At 41.4% G+C, this 15,350-nt stretch overlaps 1 protein-coding gene across 1 annotated transcript in view; it reads right to left on the bottom strand.

The window, feature by feature from the left end:
- Nucleotides 1–745: 745 nt before the first annotated feature.
- Nucleotides 746–15,350, bottom strand: part of MED14 (mediator complex subunit 14) — a 90,859-nt gene continuing 76,254 nt past the window's right edge. Inside the window, exons 25-31 of the mRNA XM_049767146.1 lie at nucleotides 14,434–14,616; nucleotides 11,829–12,064; nucleotides 8,927–9,106; nucleotides 8,727–8,834; nucleotides 5,966–6,091; nucleotides 5,268–5,460; nucleotides 746–2,795 (exon numbers count right to left, since the gene is read on the bottom strand). Of these exons, the coding sequence (XP_049623103.1) occupies nucleotides 2,722–2,795; nucleotides 5,268–5,460; nucleotides 5,966–6,091; nucleotides 8,727–8,834; nucleotides 8,927–9,106; nucleotides 11,829–12,064; nucleotides 14,434–14,616 (1,100 nt within the window). The 3' untranslated portion in view covers nucleotides 746–2,721. The remainder of the gene's footprint in view (nucleotides 2,796–5,267; nucleotides 5,461–5,965; nucleotides 6,092–8,726; nucleotides 8,835–8,926; nucleotides 9,107–11,828; nucleotides 12,065–14,433; nucleotides 14,617–15,350) is intronic.

Below are 15,350 nucleotides of genomic sequence, written 5' to 3' on the forward strand. Positions count from 1 at the left end.
GATCTCCAGCATACCATATGGTCCCATGAGTCTGTCAGGAGTGATTCCTGAGTGCTAAGCCCTGAGCACCACTGGCCCAAAGAAACTCCCCCTCAAAAAATTACTATTAATTTTTAGGTCTATACTGGATCCTTATTTGTTTTTCTGTTTTAGGAGCCGGGGATCAGGCCTAAGGCCTCACACATGCAATACATGTGCTTTCTGTTGAGGCACATTATCAGCCCCTGAATCCAAATTCAGAGTGGCAAAATTATGTTTCCCAGAGTTATCAAATAAAACATGGTCCTAAGATTGACCTAACAGATATTTAGTGGCTACAGTTGAACCAGTTACTATGTCAATGACAATAGAGAGAAGTTATTAGTGGTAAATTCAAAATCATGTATATTATTCTTCAAGAACAGGTTTAGCTATTTTTAAATAGCTTTATATGTGCTGTCAACATTTTCACTTTCTTCTCTGATTTTGAACCTAATTCTATATATTCCAAATGACATTTCAATAGATGGAAAAAAGGATCAATTTCTTCCAGGTTTAGACTCATACTAAACAAAACTACTGTCTAGAACATTTTTCATGAAAATTAGTGAGTTGGTAGTTCTCTGAAACATGTATAAATTTTATTTTACTTAATTTATTAAAATAACACTGAAAATCCCTTAATGTTTTGACCCATCATCCATTAGTGAAAATCACTATGGGCATCCAAGATTGAACGTAGGTAACAAAAGAGGCAAAGACATGGTTTAGGATGAAATCTAAGACTTGAATACTAGTGTTTCCAAGCTTTAATAAAATATATACCAATTCCAAGTATCAAACATGAAATTAAAAATCAAAGTCATGGGTTTACTCTTCATAAGCACCAAAATTAAATCCTGTTCATTGACTCCTATGTTACTTTTGTTTGGACATTGCATCCAGAAATGCATTGAAATAGGAAAACAGTGTTCACTGAATGCATTATAATTAAAAATTCAACTAACAGTTCAAAACAACACATAAAGAACCTGAAAATTTTACTATTACTAAAGTTATTCAGATGACATTCTGCAGATAAAAATACATTTCTTATGTGTACATGTAGATTCCTACATGAAAGAAAGGATTCCGTTTCAAATAGAAAAGGGTTGACCCTTGAATAAGGTCTCATAGATTTCTAAACTGATGTGTTTAACATTTCAAAGGAGAATTGAAATTGGAAGAATACAAGGTAAGTTAAAGCAAGGACAAAAGTTAAGTCAGCTGCTCCTGAGCAGTAGCAGAATTGAGTGAGAAGCAGGAGATGAAGGCAGAAGGAAGACTTAGAAGAAGTTCAAAGACTGCCTCAAACTCTGACCAGAAAGGAACGGAGAACCAAGCAAAGCTGAGATCAGATGATACAGCTGCAGAGAGATGCTTGAAACTAGAATTTCTGGTAATTGGCTGTTACAGAAACTCAATAAAACCATCTTAAAATGAAATTAGACAAGGCATAAAAATTGCATCAAGAACCAATATTACATGACCAGATAGCACAACACAGCATTGTCATTTAAAAAAAACTTTCCCAAATAACATTAAGTCACCAGAAGACCTCTGCTTCGAATCAGTCTTTGAAGCTTAGGAGAGTCCCTGACTGTCTAGGAGAGACAGCACAATGCTCCAAAAGGAAGCTCTGCTGAGATGTTTGAGTACCAGAAACTCTTGGATAGGCCCTGGGTCTTGGGTTCTTCAAAGTGAGGGAACTGCACCAGGCTTCTTCCAAGCAAAAACACTCGATCTTTTGTTGACAATGAATTAAATTGGGGTTGTTAAACACACCCCCAACTTTGTCAGGGAAGGCAAAGGTGCGAAGTTAAGCAAGGTAAAGAAAAAAACCCACAGAAATTTTATTCAAGGGTAGAACATTCAAGTTCTTTGTTTCCTAATTAATACTGTATGTCAAAGTAGCATATAAACCAAATTTGCCAAACAGAAAAGCTTCCACATTCTCAAAAGATGAGAATGCCCGCAGCATTTGTGATCCTTGACCACCATAAGCTTCACACTAAAAGACTTTGATGTCTGAAGAAAATAAATTAATCTTGAAACAAAGAAGCAGATGTTTTGGTCAAACTTCAACATGAATTGTTAGAAATTACTTATTGGCCCCCACCAGGTTAAAGATGAAAGGAGGCCCTAAGGATTCTAGGAGCTGATATACACACAAGTGAGTGTCACTTTTTTTTTATCCTAGTTTATTAAATATTGCTTCTTTGGGATGTGTTTATAACAACTCCCAGGACATTTTTCATGTAAGGTTTCAAAGCGATCATATTAAAATACAGCTTCAATATAAAGTTTTATCACAGTTTTACAGTATTCAAAATGACAGACCTGCCTTAAAAAAATCAATAAAAGGACTATTACACCCAAAACATAAGAAAACATTTAAATAAACAAGTTTGGCATTTCCATTACTTTATAGTATGAAACAGAATATTAAACCTATTGCTGGCAAGCAGACTGGTGTATTTCCTATTTTGAAATGTGCCCCATTTTAAACACGCTATACAAGTTCACTATACAAAAGATGATATTTTTGATGGAAGAAGTGCACCCTGAAAATTTTTTGCCAGCTTAGAATAGTTAACTCTTAGTCAAAAAAGTCTTTTCCTTTTTAAAATTGAAGGCTAAATTCAGATTTTTTTTGTTGTTTTGTCACTTTTTTCAGCCTTCCTGGTTTAAAAACAATAGTGTCTATGGACGCCCACCAGGGGGCAGTGTAAGATTAGCCATTAAATCACGAACAGCTGCAAATATTGTGCATTCACCTGCAACAGAGAAAAATGGTCATTAGCTATTCGCAACAGAGGAAAGATGATGTTAATACACCAGTGAGGATAAGGGAAATTAAACCTAAAATTAGCAAGAACTTTAAAAATTCAAAATGAAAAGACTAAATTTTAAACACACAGATTATAGGGGATAAATCTTTGGTGTTAAGTGTCAGATAATGTCTGGTTTGGATTTTGTTTTTCCCTTGTAAGGAAGTTTGGGGCTAGTCCTCCTAAAGCTTGAGTTTAAGTTATATGCCCAGAGTTTCTTTACAGAAACACTGCAGCATTGGAGAAGCTTTTGAAGTTGGGCTTCAAAGGCCATAGACAACTTGTGGATGCATTTTTAATTTAGAGAATAGGCCTACTATTTTGTCTACACATTATTTAAGGCATCAATGGTGTCTGTATGTTGTTTTAAAGACCAGATGGAAAGGTCTACTGACAGCACTGCCCAACAGAACTTTCTGTGATGAAGAAAGTAGTTTATATATGTGCCATGGCTACTGAGTTGTAGCTAATGTGACCAAACAACCAATTTTCAGATTTTAATTTCAATGAGCCAATTTTTTAATCACTGAACACAGCTGGAGGCAATTCTATTAGACAGTGCTGTTCCATGATCTCCACTGGTATCTTCTTATCTCTAGGAAATGGTCAATTCTGGAGTTCCACATTTAAATCAATTCATACAAAAAAACCCATGATTTTTTTCGTAAAAGCACTTGACCAAGTGGTGGTGGTGGGCTGGGGAGGAGTAGTGATGGGTTTGGGTGAAGAGAGGGGAGGTTGAAGGATGCCACAACAATAGTCCAAAAACAAGACTTGTTTGGGGTAGTGGGGGCTGATTAATGAGCCACATACTCTCAATTTCCACTTCGTTCAAAGAAACAAAATAATCTGAACCTCTTCCTTTCTGTCAATGTCATATTACAATATGATAAACTAAAACTGCTTGTCAATATGAACCCTTAAAATCTGGATCCTATCGGCCTAACCTTACAGTGGCTGCAAGTGAGAGAGATGAAGACCTGGACCAAATAAGGACCTGTGGGCAAAGGGCAGAACACACAGTGACCCTGTGTGTGGGGCCTGCCATCTTCTCTTCAACCACTAGAAAATTCAGACACAGAAAGAAAATTAAATTCAAGGGCTTAACAATCTAGAAAGGAATAAAAATTCACACTGCCCAAATACCCAAACAATCTCTTCAATATAAGAAGTAGGAGTTTCTTTCCACTTTTTGAAAAAAAAAAAAAAAAAAACAAAACCCAAAACATTAGCATTATACTGGGAGGTAGAGTCAAAACATTCTTCCCTTTTAATTTCAAAGTCCTGAGACACAATCATGCTAGTTAGCTATGTGTGAAGGACTGGTGTGTTCTACTGGACAGCTATTTGGACAATTCTGAGAGCTTTTAGCCGATCCTTAAGGACCTATTTGGAACTGGCAGAAGAGAGAAGTCAAAGGATGAAAACAGAAACTATTAAGACAGAAGAAGTATTACAACAAAAGAAGCAAACCCTTTTCTACTGCAGTGCACAGCTTCTGCTCTAAGCTGAGGGATAATTTGCATACATGTACCATATCCAGAATAGGGAAGCAAATAGCTAAAAATAGAATTTCTTTGAATGTTGACCCTATGGTACCTCAGAGTGTTTCAGAGAACAACTCACTCATTTAAGGTCATTCTATCAGTATTATAGAGAGGACTTTTTTCCTATTTAAAATAAGCGAAGTGCAAGACAAATTCTTTTTGCTGAGCTTTGTTTTATAATCAAAATTTTGTACTGCCTGGAGTTATTCTTGTGTTACATGTCAAGTGCTCCACTACTGAAGGGCCCGTGTTATCTGCCAGAAACAATCTGGTTTCCTTGAATATGTTCAGTCTGAGAGCTTCAATGTGCACTTGGCAAGAAGGATCACTTGCATCCGCCTGACACTTATATAAGAAGCCCAAAAAGCAGTGATGCCATTTATATCAGCTTTTATTCTTCACAAAACATTTCGAAGATACAGAACTTTGACCGATATTATTCTATTCATGATTGAACCATGAAATATGGAGAACATGCACTTCCACTGGGTGACATACAGAGTGGTGGGTATCAATGGGAGGGTGGGAATTCATAGCCATGGGAAATTCTATCATCCTAACCTTAGGCTTTGTGGCGATGTGTGCTATAAATACAAGCTTCTGGCATTAGCAACTGGGTCAGTCCAACAGTAAATCATCACTAACAAAAATAAAGTCCAGGCAGCAGAGACATGGACAGAAATGAAAAACCAGTGTGAGAAAGGAAGAAAGTGACAGGCAGACATTAAGAGCTTGACAACTAACCAGAGCTCTATTACTAGAATTGGGGAGCAAAGTGGGTAAGGATGGAGAAGATGGGAGAAAGGGGACATCTCTCAAAAGAACTTTTTAAAACACATATGCAATAGAATACGATCTACTGATCATGTACCTTGTCGTGGAGGGTTCATCTCTGCAAACCTCTTCAGAATGTTGCTGACCATCATAGGAGCAGCAACAGAAGAGTTCTGCTGTCTGGGAATGTCTGCCTGCTGGGTGGTACCTGAAGCCATGTCATAAATGATTGGAACTATAATACTAACAGGTTCTTGGGGAGGGACGGAGGTTTTCTGAGTTAGCTGCAGCTGTAGATAACACAAAGAAAATAGAAACAGTAAGTAAAAACATTTGCCTACATTTATCAAAAGTATGATTATTTACTCTCAGATTAAGATAGAGCAAACCAAAGAAATGGGGTAAGAAATATAACAAACAAGGGATTATCAGGATCAAGACACAATCACACAATTATCTCTGTCCTGTCTGAGAAATCTCTTCACTGACCATTGGCTTGCAATATTATAGAACTGCAAGCATTCAACACTACCCAGTGCCACCCCACCACCAAATATCCCCCTTCATTTACACATGTCTGTCTCTATTAAAAAAACAGGGAGCACATGAAGTCAAAACTGGCAATTAAGGAACGTGGGATTCCTTATCAGGCAGCATCAAATCACTACTGCATCCAAGAGTTGCTGTTATCCTCACATAGCTGTTTTCTTTAGAAGCTTCTGGGTGTGCAACATTCATGGACACACAAGCATGTGCGCATGCACACACACACACAGAGCACTAAGTGGTACTTACAAAGAATAACATTTTGGATTTCAGCACCACAGCCGGTGTCCCAGGAGGTGCAATTGGTGGTGCGCTGGGAGGGATTGTCAGGCAAAACTGAACATTCCATTTTAGTTGTGTTGCCTGGTCAGGGAACTATTGGGAGAAGATGATGAAGTCACACAAGTATAGACTTAGTTAGTTTTCACAAGTATAGACAAATATAAGTTAGTTTTGGTTTGGAGCCATACTCGTTGATGCTCAGGGGTTACTCCTTGCTCTGCACTCAGGAGTGACTCCTGGCAGTGCTGGAGGACCATATGTGATGTTGGGGGGTTGAACCTGCACACAAGGCAAGCACTGTAGCTGCTGTACTATGGTTCTAGCTCCAAATAATCTAAGGGACCTTTTTTGGGTCACACCTACTTGTTCTCAGGTCTTACTCCAGGCTCTGCACTTGGGGCCCCTGAGTGGGCTTGAGGGACCATATAGGGTTTTGGGGATCAAACCCAGGTCAACCATGTACAAGCAAGTGCCCTAACCACTCTCCTGGCCTTATCACACACCATTTAAAAATGATATTCTAGTTAGTGTGAAGTCTGAAAGGTTAGAGAGCACTTTAGAACAGAGCTGACAACCTGCATTTTTATTCAGAGGAAATGTGTAGGTGATGTGACTAACTGAAAAACTGCTACTTCTGTATTCCTTCCTCTTCATTCATAGATTCCCAGTCAATGGATACTGCTCCTCAGCATATGTGATGGCGAGTCTTAACACCTTCTTCCTTGCCGCTGATAGTCCCTTCTCAATGCTGTCTCTCCCAGTCACTCAGACAAGCCTGGCAGACAGCATGTCACCTAACAGCTGTCTCTCCTCTGCATGCCCCCCTCTCCATAGGCCCAATATCTTAATTTAAAGTCTTTGGACCCCGTGCCTAGCTACATCTTCCAATCCCATTTCCAATTCCTCTACAACAAACTAGGCAAATGATGCTAATAATGCTAAGTTATATCCACTGGTGCTTGTTTTTTTTTTTGGGGGGGGAGTCACACCCAGTGGTGCTCAGGGGTTACTCCTGGCTTTGTGCTCAGAAATCACTCCTGGCAGGCTTGGGGGACAATATGGGATGCCTAGGTCGGCTACGTGCAAGGCAAATGCCTTAATGCTGTGCTATCTCTCAGGCCCCACACTGGTGCTTTTTTTTTTTAAATAATTTTTATTGTGACCAAAGAGTGAATAACAAATCTTTCACAGTATTTATGGTACATAGTGACAATGAATTGGGGCTATTCCCACCACCAGGGTTGTTTACTCCTTATGGAGCTCAAATTGAGAACTTTTTGACATAAATGCTTCCATACTCTGCCATAGTAGAAATCAAATGTTGAGATGATCAGCAAAGAAATATGCTTCTTAGTATTAGTAAGAAAATTTATAGACATTAAAATGAAAGGACTATGGGGCCAAAAAAAATAGAACAGCAGGTAAGATGCTTGCTTTGCACAAGGCTGACCTGAGTTTGAACCCTAGCACCACCAGGAGTAATCCCTGAACACAGCTGGGTGTTGGCCCAAAACCGAAATAAATACTGTAAGACTACTGTAAGAGATAAAAAGTACATTCTGGGGGCCGGAGAGATAGCATGGAGGTAAGGCGTTTGCCTTTCATGCAGGAGGTCATCGGTTCGAATCCCGGCGTCCCATATGGTCCCCCGTGCCTGCCAGGAGCAATTTCTGAGCCTGGAGCCAGGAATAACCCCTGAGCACTGCCGGGTGTGACCCAAAAACCACAAAAAAAAAGTACATTCTGCTGCCTACTGAATCCTATCTAAATTAACCATAATAGGGGCCAGAGCAATAGCACAGTGGTAGGGTGTTTTCCTTGCATGTGGCCAAACTGGGATGGGACCGAGTCCAGAATCTGGCATCCCATATGGTCCCCCGAGCTTGCCAGGAGCGCATTTCTTTCTTTCTTTTTTTTTTTTTTTGGTTTTTGTGCCACACCCGGCGCTGCTCAGGGGTTACTCCTGGCTGTCTGCTCAGAAATAGCTCCTGGCAGGCACGGGGGACCATATGGGACACCGGGATTCGAACCAACCACCTTAGGTCCTGGATCGGCTGCTTGCAAGGCAAACACCGCTGTGCTATCTCTCTGGGCCCAGGAACACATTTCTGAGTGCAGAGCCAGGAGTAACCTGGAGCACTGCCCAGTGTGACCCCTCCAAAAAACTATATTTCTTGCATAGAAAAGAGGAATTAAATAATCTACTCAAGGCAGGCTGTTATCTTTTAATGAATTTTCAGGGAAAACAGAGGCATCTGAAAAAATTGTATCCACCCCTTACAGACACCAAGACAGAATAGTGTGTTTGTGTGTGTGTAAAACATATGGTGCTGGAAATCAAAACCAGGACCAAAATATACATACAATTATATACATACAAATATACTCTACAATTGAGCCACCTCCATGGCCCTTCAAGATACATTTAAAATGGATCACAAAAAAAGTATGAGAAGAAATCCTAGGTAGGTTATTTCATTTTCTAAGAATATAAAAGTATATTATCTGTAATATGTTTTTGTTTGTTTGGGGGCCACACCCAATGGTGCTCAGAGGTTACTCCTGGCTCTGTATTCAGGAACCATTCCTAGAAGGCACAGGGGACTATAGAGGATGCTATGGATTGAACCTGGGCCAGTCAGGTGCAAGGCAAGTGCACAATAACATTCTCATCAACTCCAACCTCCTTTAAGAGACCTTTTCCATAGTTTGTTGCTCTGCAACTTACCAGCTCTAGTTTCATAATATGCACACAGTCCCTGAGGATGTGCGTGGGAGCTCCTAGCAGCTTGGTGAAGGCTATTAATGTATTGGCTTTGAATGGCGGTCCTGCAACCTACAAGGATAAACAAATCGAGTCATTCTTCATCTATCCTGGCTCTTCTGCTTCAATGATTACATTAAAATGATGCACTCGGAAACACATACCCTTGTTTCAAAGAATTTTTCCAAGACTTGGAGCTCATCAGGTTTCCACTGCCCAGCATTTTCAGGGGTCACTTTGAGCTGAAGCGTTTGGTTGGTTTTGGGACTTAGGGCTACTCTGCATTTCAGTGCATCAGTCTTGAACATGATCACTCCAGGTTCGTTAGAATTTATCAGTTGTAGCTGTAAAACAAGAAGTTTGCATCAAACCCTATGTGAGATAGTCTGCAAGTCTCAGTGAGAAAGGGAAAGTGTTTCCTAGAGAATTGTTTGGAAGGGAAACAAGCTGGTAATGGTTCCAAATCAAAGGTATCTACGTATCTAGGTACTGAGCATCAGCAGAGGAGAAGCAATAAGACATCTGATATCTCTTGATGGAAGATCCTAATTCGGTCTAGAAAGAGCCTTGCAAAACAACAATCCTGAACCTGAATCCAGTAGTTAGGAATCAGAAGATTAAACAATATATAACATGGGGGTTAAGGAACCAGCTAAATGATTCCTAAGGGGTGCATTCAGGAAATCCAGACTGCAGAGAACAAACAACTTGGTTTCTTCAACAAACAGTATAAGGGAAAATAGAGAGAGAAACTCTTATGTCTAACGAGTTGTGTGGAGGGCAGTGCATCCTTAACACCTCAGAACCTCTGTGCAGCTGTGTACTGCTGGGCACCAGTGATCAACCATTAGGATGGCACACCAGGCTGAGTGAGTTCTGCAAAAGTTAAGGCGGACCATTTTAACCACTGGTGTCAAAATCAAAACTTAAAAAAATGGAGGCCTGAGCAGGTAAGGCACTGTCTTTGCATGCAGCTCAGATTTAATCCCCAGTACCCCAGATGGTCTCCCAAGCCTGTCAGGAGTGGTCCCCACGCAGAGCTAGAAGCCCTGAGCACAGCCAGATGTGGTCTAAACGCTAACACTCCCCACCAAAAAAATACCCAAAACAACCCCAAACCGAAACATCAAAAATCAAAACAGAACCAACAATAGTACCTGGTGAGGGATAGAGCTCGGTGGACAATCACAGGTTTTATATGTACAAAACTTTGGGTTTAAGTCTTGGCTCCCCTCCTCCCCAAATGAAAATGCTCATTCTATCACTGATTGAAGATGTGACAAACTGGAATAAATCCACTTGGTATTTGATGAAGATACTGCATTTATGGGTGAAAAGTCTCTGATTTGCTACTAAACAATCTAGGAGGAGTAGCTATAGATAAAATGATATGATTTCCTTATTCAAAGGAAGGGCAAGGAGCTAGATTATTTTCTCTACTTTTATGTTTAAAAATTTCCAGAGGAAGGGCTGGAGTGATGTACAGTTGGTAGGGAATTTGCCTTGCACATGGCTGACCCGAGTTTGATCCCTAGCATCCCATATGGTCTCATGAGTACCACTACGAGTCATTCCTAAGCACATATCCAGAAGTAACCCCTGAGCAGCATTGATTGTGGCCCTCCAAAAGAATTTCCACAGGAAGTGATTATCAACTGTTCCATGTTCCATCTAGACTGAATCTGCAGAACAACAAAGGTACTGGCAAGCTCTGTGGGAAGGGTTGGAATAATGTTTTAGGCTACATGCTGCCACTGATGCCATTGGAACAGAAATAGGTGGCTGTGTGGACTGGGCTCTTCTCTGACTGAATGTCAACAATGCATTTGAACAAAATGATAGTGAGAAAGTTACATGTTTACATGGCATGTCAAGGGCCAAGGTGCGTCAAGATGTGTGTCAAGCTGTGCTGATTAGCTCTTAAGTGTTAATTGAGTCCATTCACATTAACTTCATTTCTGTTTGAAAGTGAACAAAAAAGTTGCCAAAATCTTGGAGCAAGTATTTTAAACACTAACTATTCTGAATACTTCATTAGCATACACATGGATCAACAGCAATAATCACTGGGAAACATTGTATTAAATACCAAAACATGCTAAGGACTTTTTCTAAAGTATCTCACCACCCTTACACAATGGATGGAGAAAACTGGTCATTATTACTAAGTAGTCATCAAAATAAAGGTGGAGCAGTTGGGCCAAGCTCATACTTGTGCTCTGAACTCCAAACTGTCTCTGTGATATTGCTATAGGATAGGTCATGGTTCTTTCTGGAAAGGTTTTTGTGTTTGTTTTTGGGCCACACCCAATGGTGCTGTGGTGTTCAAGGGTTACTCATGACTGCACTCAGGAATTACTCCTGAGGATTACATGGGATGCCAGGATCCAATCCAGGTCATCTGCAAGCAAGGTAAGCACCCAACCCACAGTACTATCTGATTCCCTCTAGAAAGGTTTTATATCAACTCAGTTGTCGTGGAATTCAAGATCAGCTTTCATCCCTGCAAGAATAAATCTTGTCTCAGTAGAGGCCCTGATCCCACACCAGCATGCCTGCAAGGGCACTGTGGAGGGCAAATAGTTCCATAGGTCATTCGCCATCAGGTCATAGCTTGGGTTCAAGGGATCTCAAGTACTGGGGAACCCTAGTCCCAGGTCGATATTTGCCACAGCACCACAAATCAAACAATGCTGGAATGAATATGCTAATAATAGAGTGTAAAAGAAAATGGTGGAGTTCCTTCAATTTTAATGCTAGGCTAGGGTGAGAAGCCAACTTTGAACAAGCTGGTTAGAGGAGGTGACAGAATATCATGTGTATTCAGATCCTGCTCCATGGGCCCACAGAGCCATATTGGCCATACTCAGCAATGCTCAGGCATCACTCCCGGTTCTGCACTCAGGGGTCATTCCTGGCTATGGTCAGGGGACCATATGATATGTTGTGGATCGAAACCAAGTTGGCTGTGTGCAAGGTAAGCAACCTGTCTGCTATTCCATCACTCCAGCCCCTGGAGCACTCCCTTTGATAATGGCCTCATACACATTTATTGGGTACTCCTACCGTTTCCTGCTGAATAATTCTTTGAAGGTGTCGCCTCATGATGACGGATCCCAGGAATCTCTCAAGCGGAGAACACAGGTAACTACCGGCCAGACCAGGCACAAGGCCTGGGGTTGGAGAGGGCAGTAGTAAAATGTTCAAGGCACTGTGAGTGAGGATGGTGGGAATGGAAGCCGCCCAGGAGCGCTGAGGTAGTTTACGAGGCGGAGGCATGTTGGTTGGCATTCCCTGGGAACCTTTGGGGGAGGAATGAACATGTGTCATTTCATTTATAAATATTTGCAAACTCCCTGTTCTTTCTCTTACTTTCATTAGGAACCTTTGACATTCTGGGAAATCTGTTCTCTCTGAGGGACTCCTTGTGGAATTAACAATGATGCCAGCTTCCTTTCAGCAAAACTAAGGCCAGCTATTTTCCTCCTTGCAGCCAGGCCCCTTGCAACATGACTCAGCAGTGATTCCTTCAAGGAGTGAAGTCTATGTCTCTATCTGGAATCATCACTGGCTGTGTAACGTGTGGCAGTGGAAGTACCCAGCTGTAACCCCAGGCTTACACTTTCTGGACTAGTGACTTATTTCGTGGGAAATAAGCCCACAATCATAGAAGGAGAGAGGAGCAACATCAGCTGGGGTGACAACACACCCGCCATGCCCAGCTGCCACAGGAGTTGACTACAACAGCACGAGAGCCCAAGCAGCATCAGAAGGATCACCTGATTAGGTCAGTCTAGAATGCTAACCTGTAGGACAGCGAGCTAATATCTGATTATTGTTTTAAGCTCTAAAAGCCATACAAGTGAGGTCCTTAGTTTGATCCATAGGTCCACACTGCTAAGCATTGCTGAGGGCAGTTTTCATGCCCTTTCAGCACTGTGGAGATGGACCCTATAAAGTATATACACAGGGGCTCGGGGGAGAGCTCAAGGCCTGAGTTTGATCTCTGCTCTATATGGTTTCTTCAAAAACACAGTGAGTAGGGTACTAGTATTGAACAGAGTTGACCCAAGTTTAATTTCTGGCACCCTATATGATCCCTTCAGTCTGCCAGGAGTTATCTGAGTGCAGAGGCAGGAGTAACACCTAAACACAAGGAGGTGTGGCCCAACACTGCCGGCCTAGAGCAGAGCTACATCTTCAGCTCTTAGCATTAAATCAATATCATTAGGGGTGGGCTCTGGGCACAAAGAGCACTTAGGAGGTATCCATCCCAAAAAAAAAACACACATATGTCACATAGCAAAACTAGCTGAGACATTTGTATCATTTTAGAGGAGGCCTTGGGACCATTCCCAGCAGTGCTCAGGGGTTATTCCTGGCTCTGCTCTTAAGATGCACTCCATGAGGATGGAGAGATAGCATAGAGGTAGGGTGTTTGCCTTGCACGTGGCGGACCCAGAATGGTCCTGGGTTTGATTCCCGGCATCCCATCTGGTCCCTGAGCCTGCCAGGAGTGATTTCTGAGCACAAAGCCGGGAGTAACCAGAGAGCCAAAAAAAAAAAAAAAAAGAAAAAGATGCACTCCTTGTGGGCTTGAACCTAGGTCTGTCTATGTAAAGCAAACAATTTTCTTATGAACTACTGCTCCACCCCCATAAAAGCTTTTTGTTATCTGAATATTACAGTTAATTTATTAACTATTAACTTTATGTAATAGAATGTCAGGAGATGCTCCAGTCCAGGGGGTCCTTGAGGACCACCAGGGCTAGAACTGGTAGTGGTTCCAGGGATTAAACAGAGGACCTCACATATGCTTGGTATCAATTCTAGCACTTAAGCCACATCTCTGGCTCCTTAACTTTAGGTGTCTTTTCAGTTAGAAATCATAAAAACCGGAGCGATGGTGCAAGCAGTAGGGTGTCTGCCTTGCACACACTAATCTAGGACGGACCACAGTTCGATCCCCACATCCCATATGGTTCCCCAAGCCAGGGGTGATTTCTGAGCGCACAGCCAGGAGTAACCCATGAGTGTCTCTGGGTGTGGCCCCCCCCCAAAAAAAACAAAACAAAAAAGTCATAATAGAGGGATTGGCACTCATCTCAGAAGACAATGCTTTTTTTTTCTTTTTTTTCTTTTGGTTTTTCAGGCCACACCCATTTGATGCTCAGGGGTTACTCCTGGCTAAGCATTCAGAAATTGCCCCTGGTTTGGGGGGACCATATGGGGACGCCGGGGATCAAACCACGGTCCTTCCTTGGCTAGCACTTGCAAGGCAGACACCTTACCTCTAGCGCCACCTCACTGGCCCCAGTGATTTTCTTAAATCTGGCCTATCTTTGCAAATTAACTACTGTTACCTGCTTCGTTAAATGGAGAAAAGCATCCCTGTTCAACAAGATGTCTTTCAAATGTGAGGATGGGGAAGTGATGGTTACACTTTTTTTTTTTTGGTTTTTGGGCCACACCCGGTGTTGCTCAGGGGTTACTCCTGGTTGTCTACTCAGAAATAGCTCCTGGCAGGAACGGGGAACCATATGGGACACCGGGATTCGAACCAACCACCTTTGGTCCTGGATCGGCTGCTTGCAAGGCAAACGCCGCTGTGCTATCTCTCCGGGCCCGTGATGGTTACACTTACGGTGAATCTAAAATCAATGATACTCACTGGTTCCAGCTCTGGGGGAATGAGAAGCATCTGGAACTGGAGAGTGTAGTGAAGGATTGGCTGGTGACATTCCAGGCATGCGTGTTGCTGGTGAGGGGCCAGACACTTGAGGAGACCCTGGCCAATTCCCTGCTCGTCCACTAGGTGACACCATAGTATATGGTGAACTAGGGTCTAGGGTTCCTGTAAAGAGCAAAATAAATGGTTTTTTAAAACCTGTATTTTGGTAACAAAAAATGTGAGAAAATTTGAATCCTCAGAGGGATGCAATTTTATTTTTTCTCTTATTAAGATCATGCACTCGAGCATGATGCTGCTTAATATGGCACATGTGAATCCATTTTTATGCAGTGTGAGTATGATTTTAAACATGCGATAAGAATCAAGAAAAGGAAAAGACAGAAAAGATCAAATTTACCTTAAAATGGGTTTCAATGTTTGAAATATATGAAATGTTTGAAAATAAGCAAAGTAATCCCAGGGGCAGAAAACTCATATTTTACAACTAACCCTGACAGACTCTACTTTCATTTTACATAGAGAAGGTTGAATGGAGAGGATGTTTTCTACTTTCTCTATATAGTAAAGATTATACTGACTAAAGAGTTAACCAAGAATTGGGTTTTGAGAGTGGCTATTTCCTTAAGAGTTTGCTAATTCAATTTCCTCCTGGAGGAAAAAAAAAGATCCAGCTTTACTAGTTGAAAATGCACATTAAACAATAAGGTAACATTTTTCATTGGTCAAAAATGACCATTTTTCACATTATAATATCCCATGGTGTTAATAATGACAAAAATACATTTTTGAATGATGCAAGAGGAAACTGAATCAACCTTTCAAGGTAAGCAATTGGAAACAAGAAAGCTTAAAACTCCTTCAGCTCTCTAAAACAATTCCACTTCCAGGAACTTACC

This window comes from Suncus etruscus, chromosome X (assembly GCF_024139225.1).
Source record: "Suncus etruscus isolate mSunEtr1 chromosome X, mSunEtr1.pri.cur, whole genome shotgun sequence".
Lineage (NCBI taxonomy): Eukaryota > Metazoa > Chordata > Mammalia > Eulipotyphla > Soricidae > Suncus > Suncus etruscus.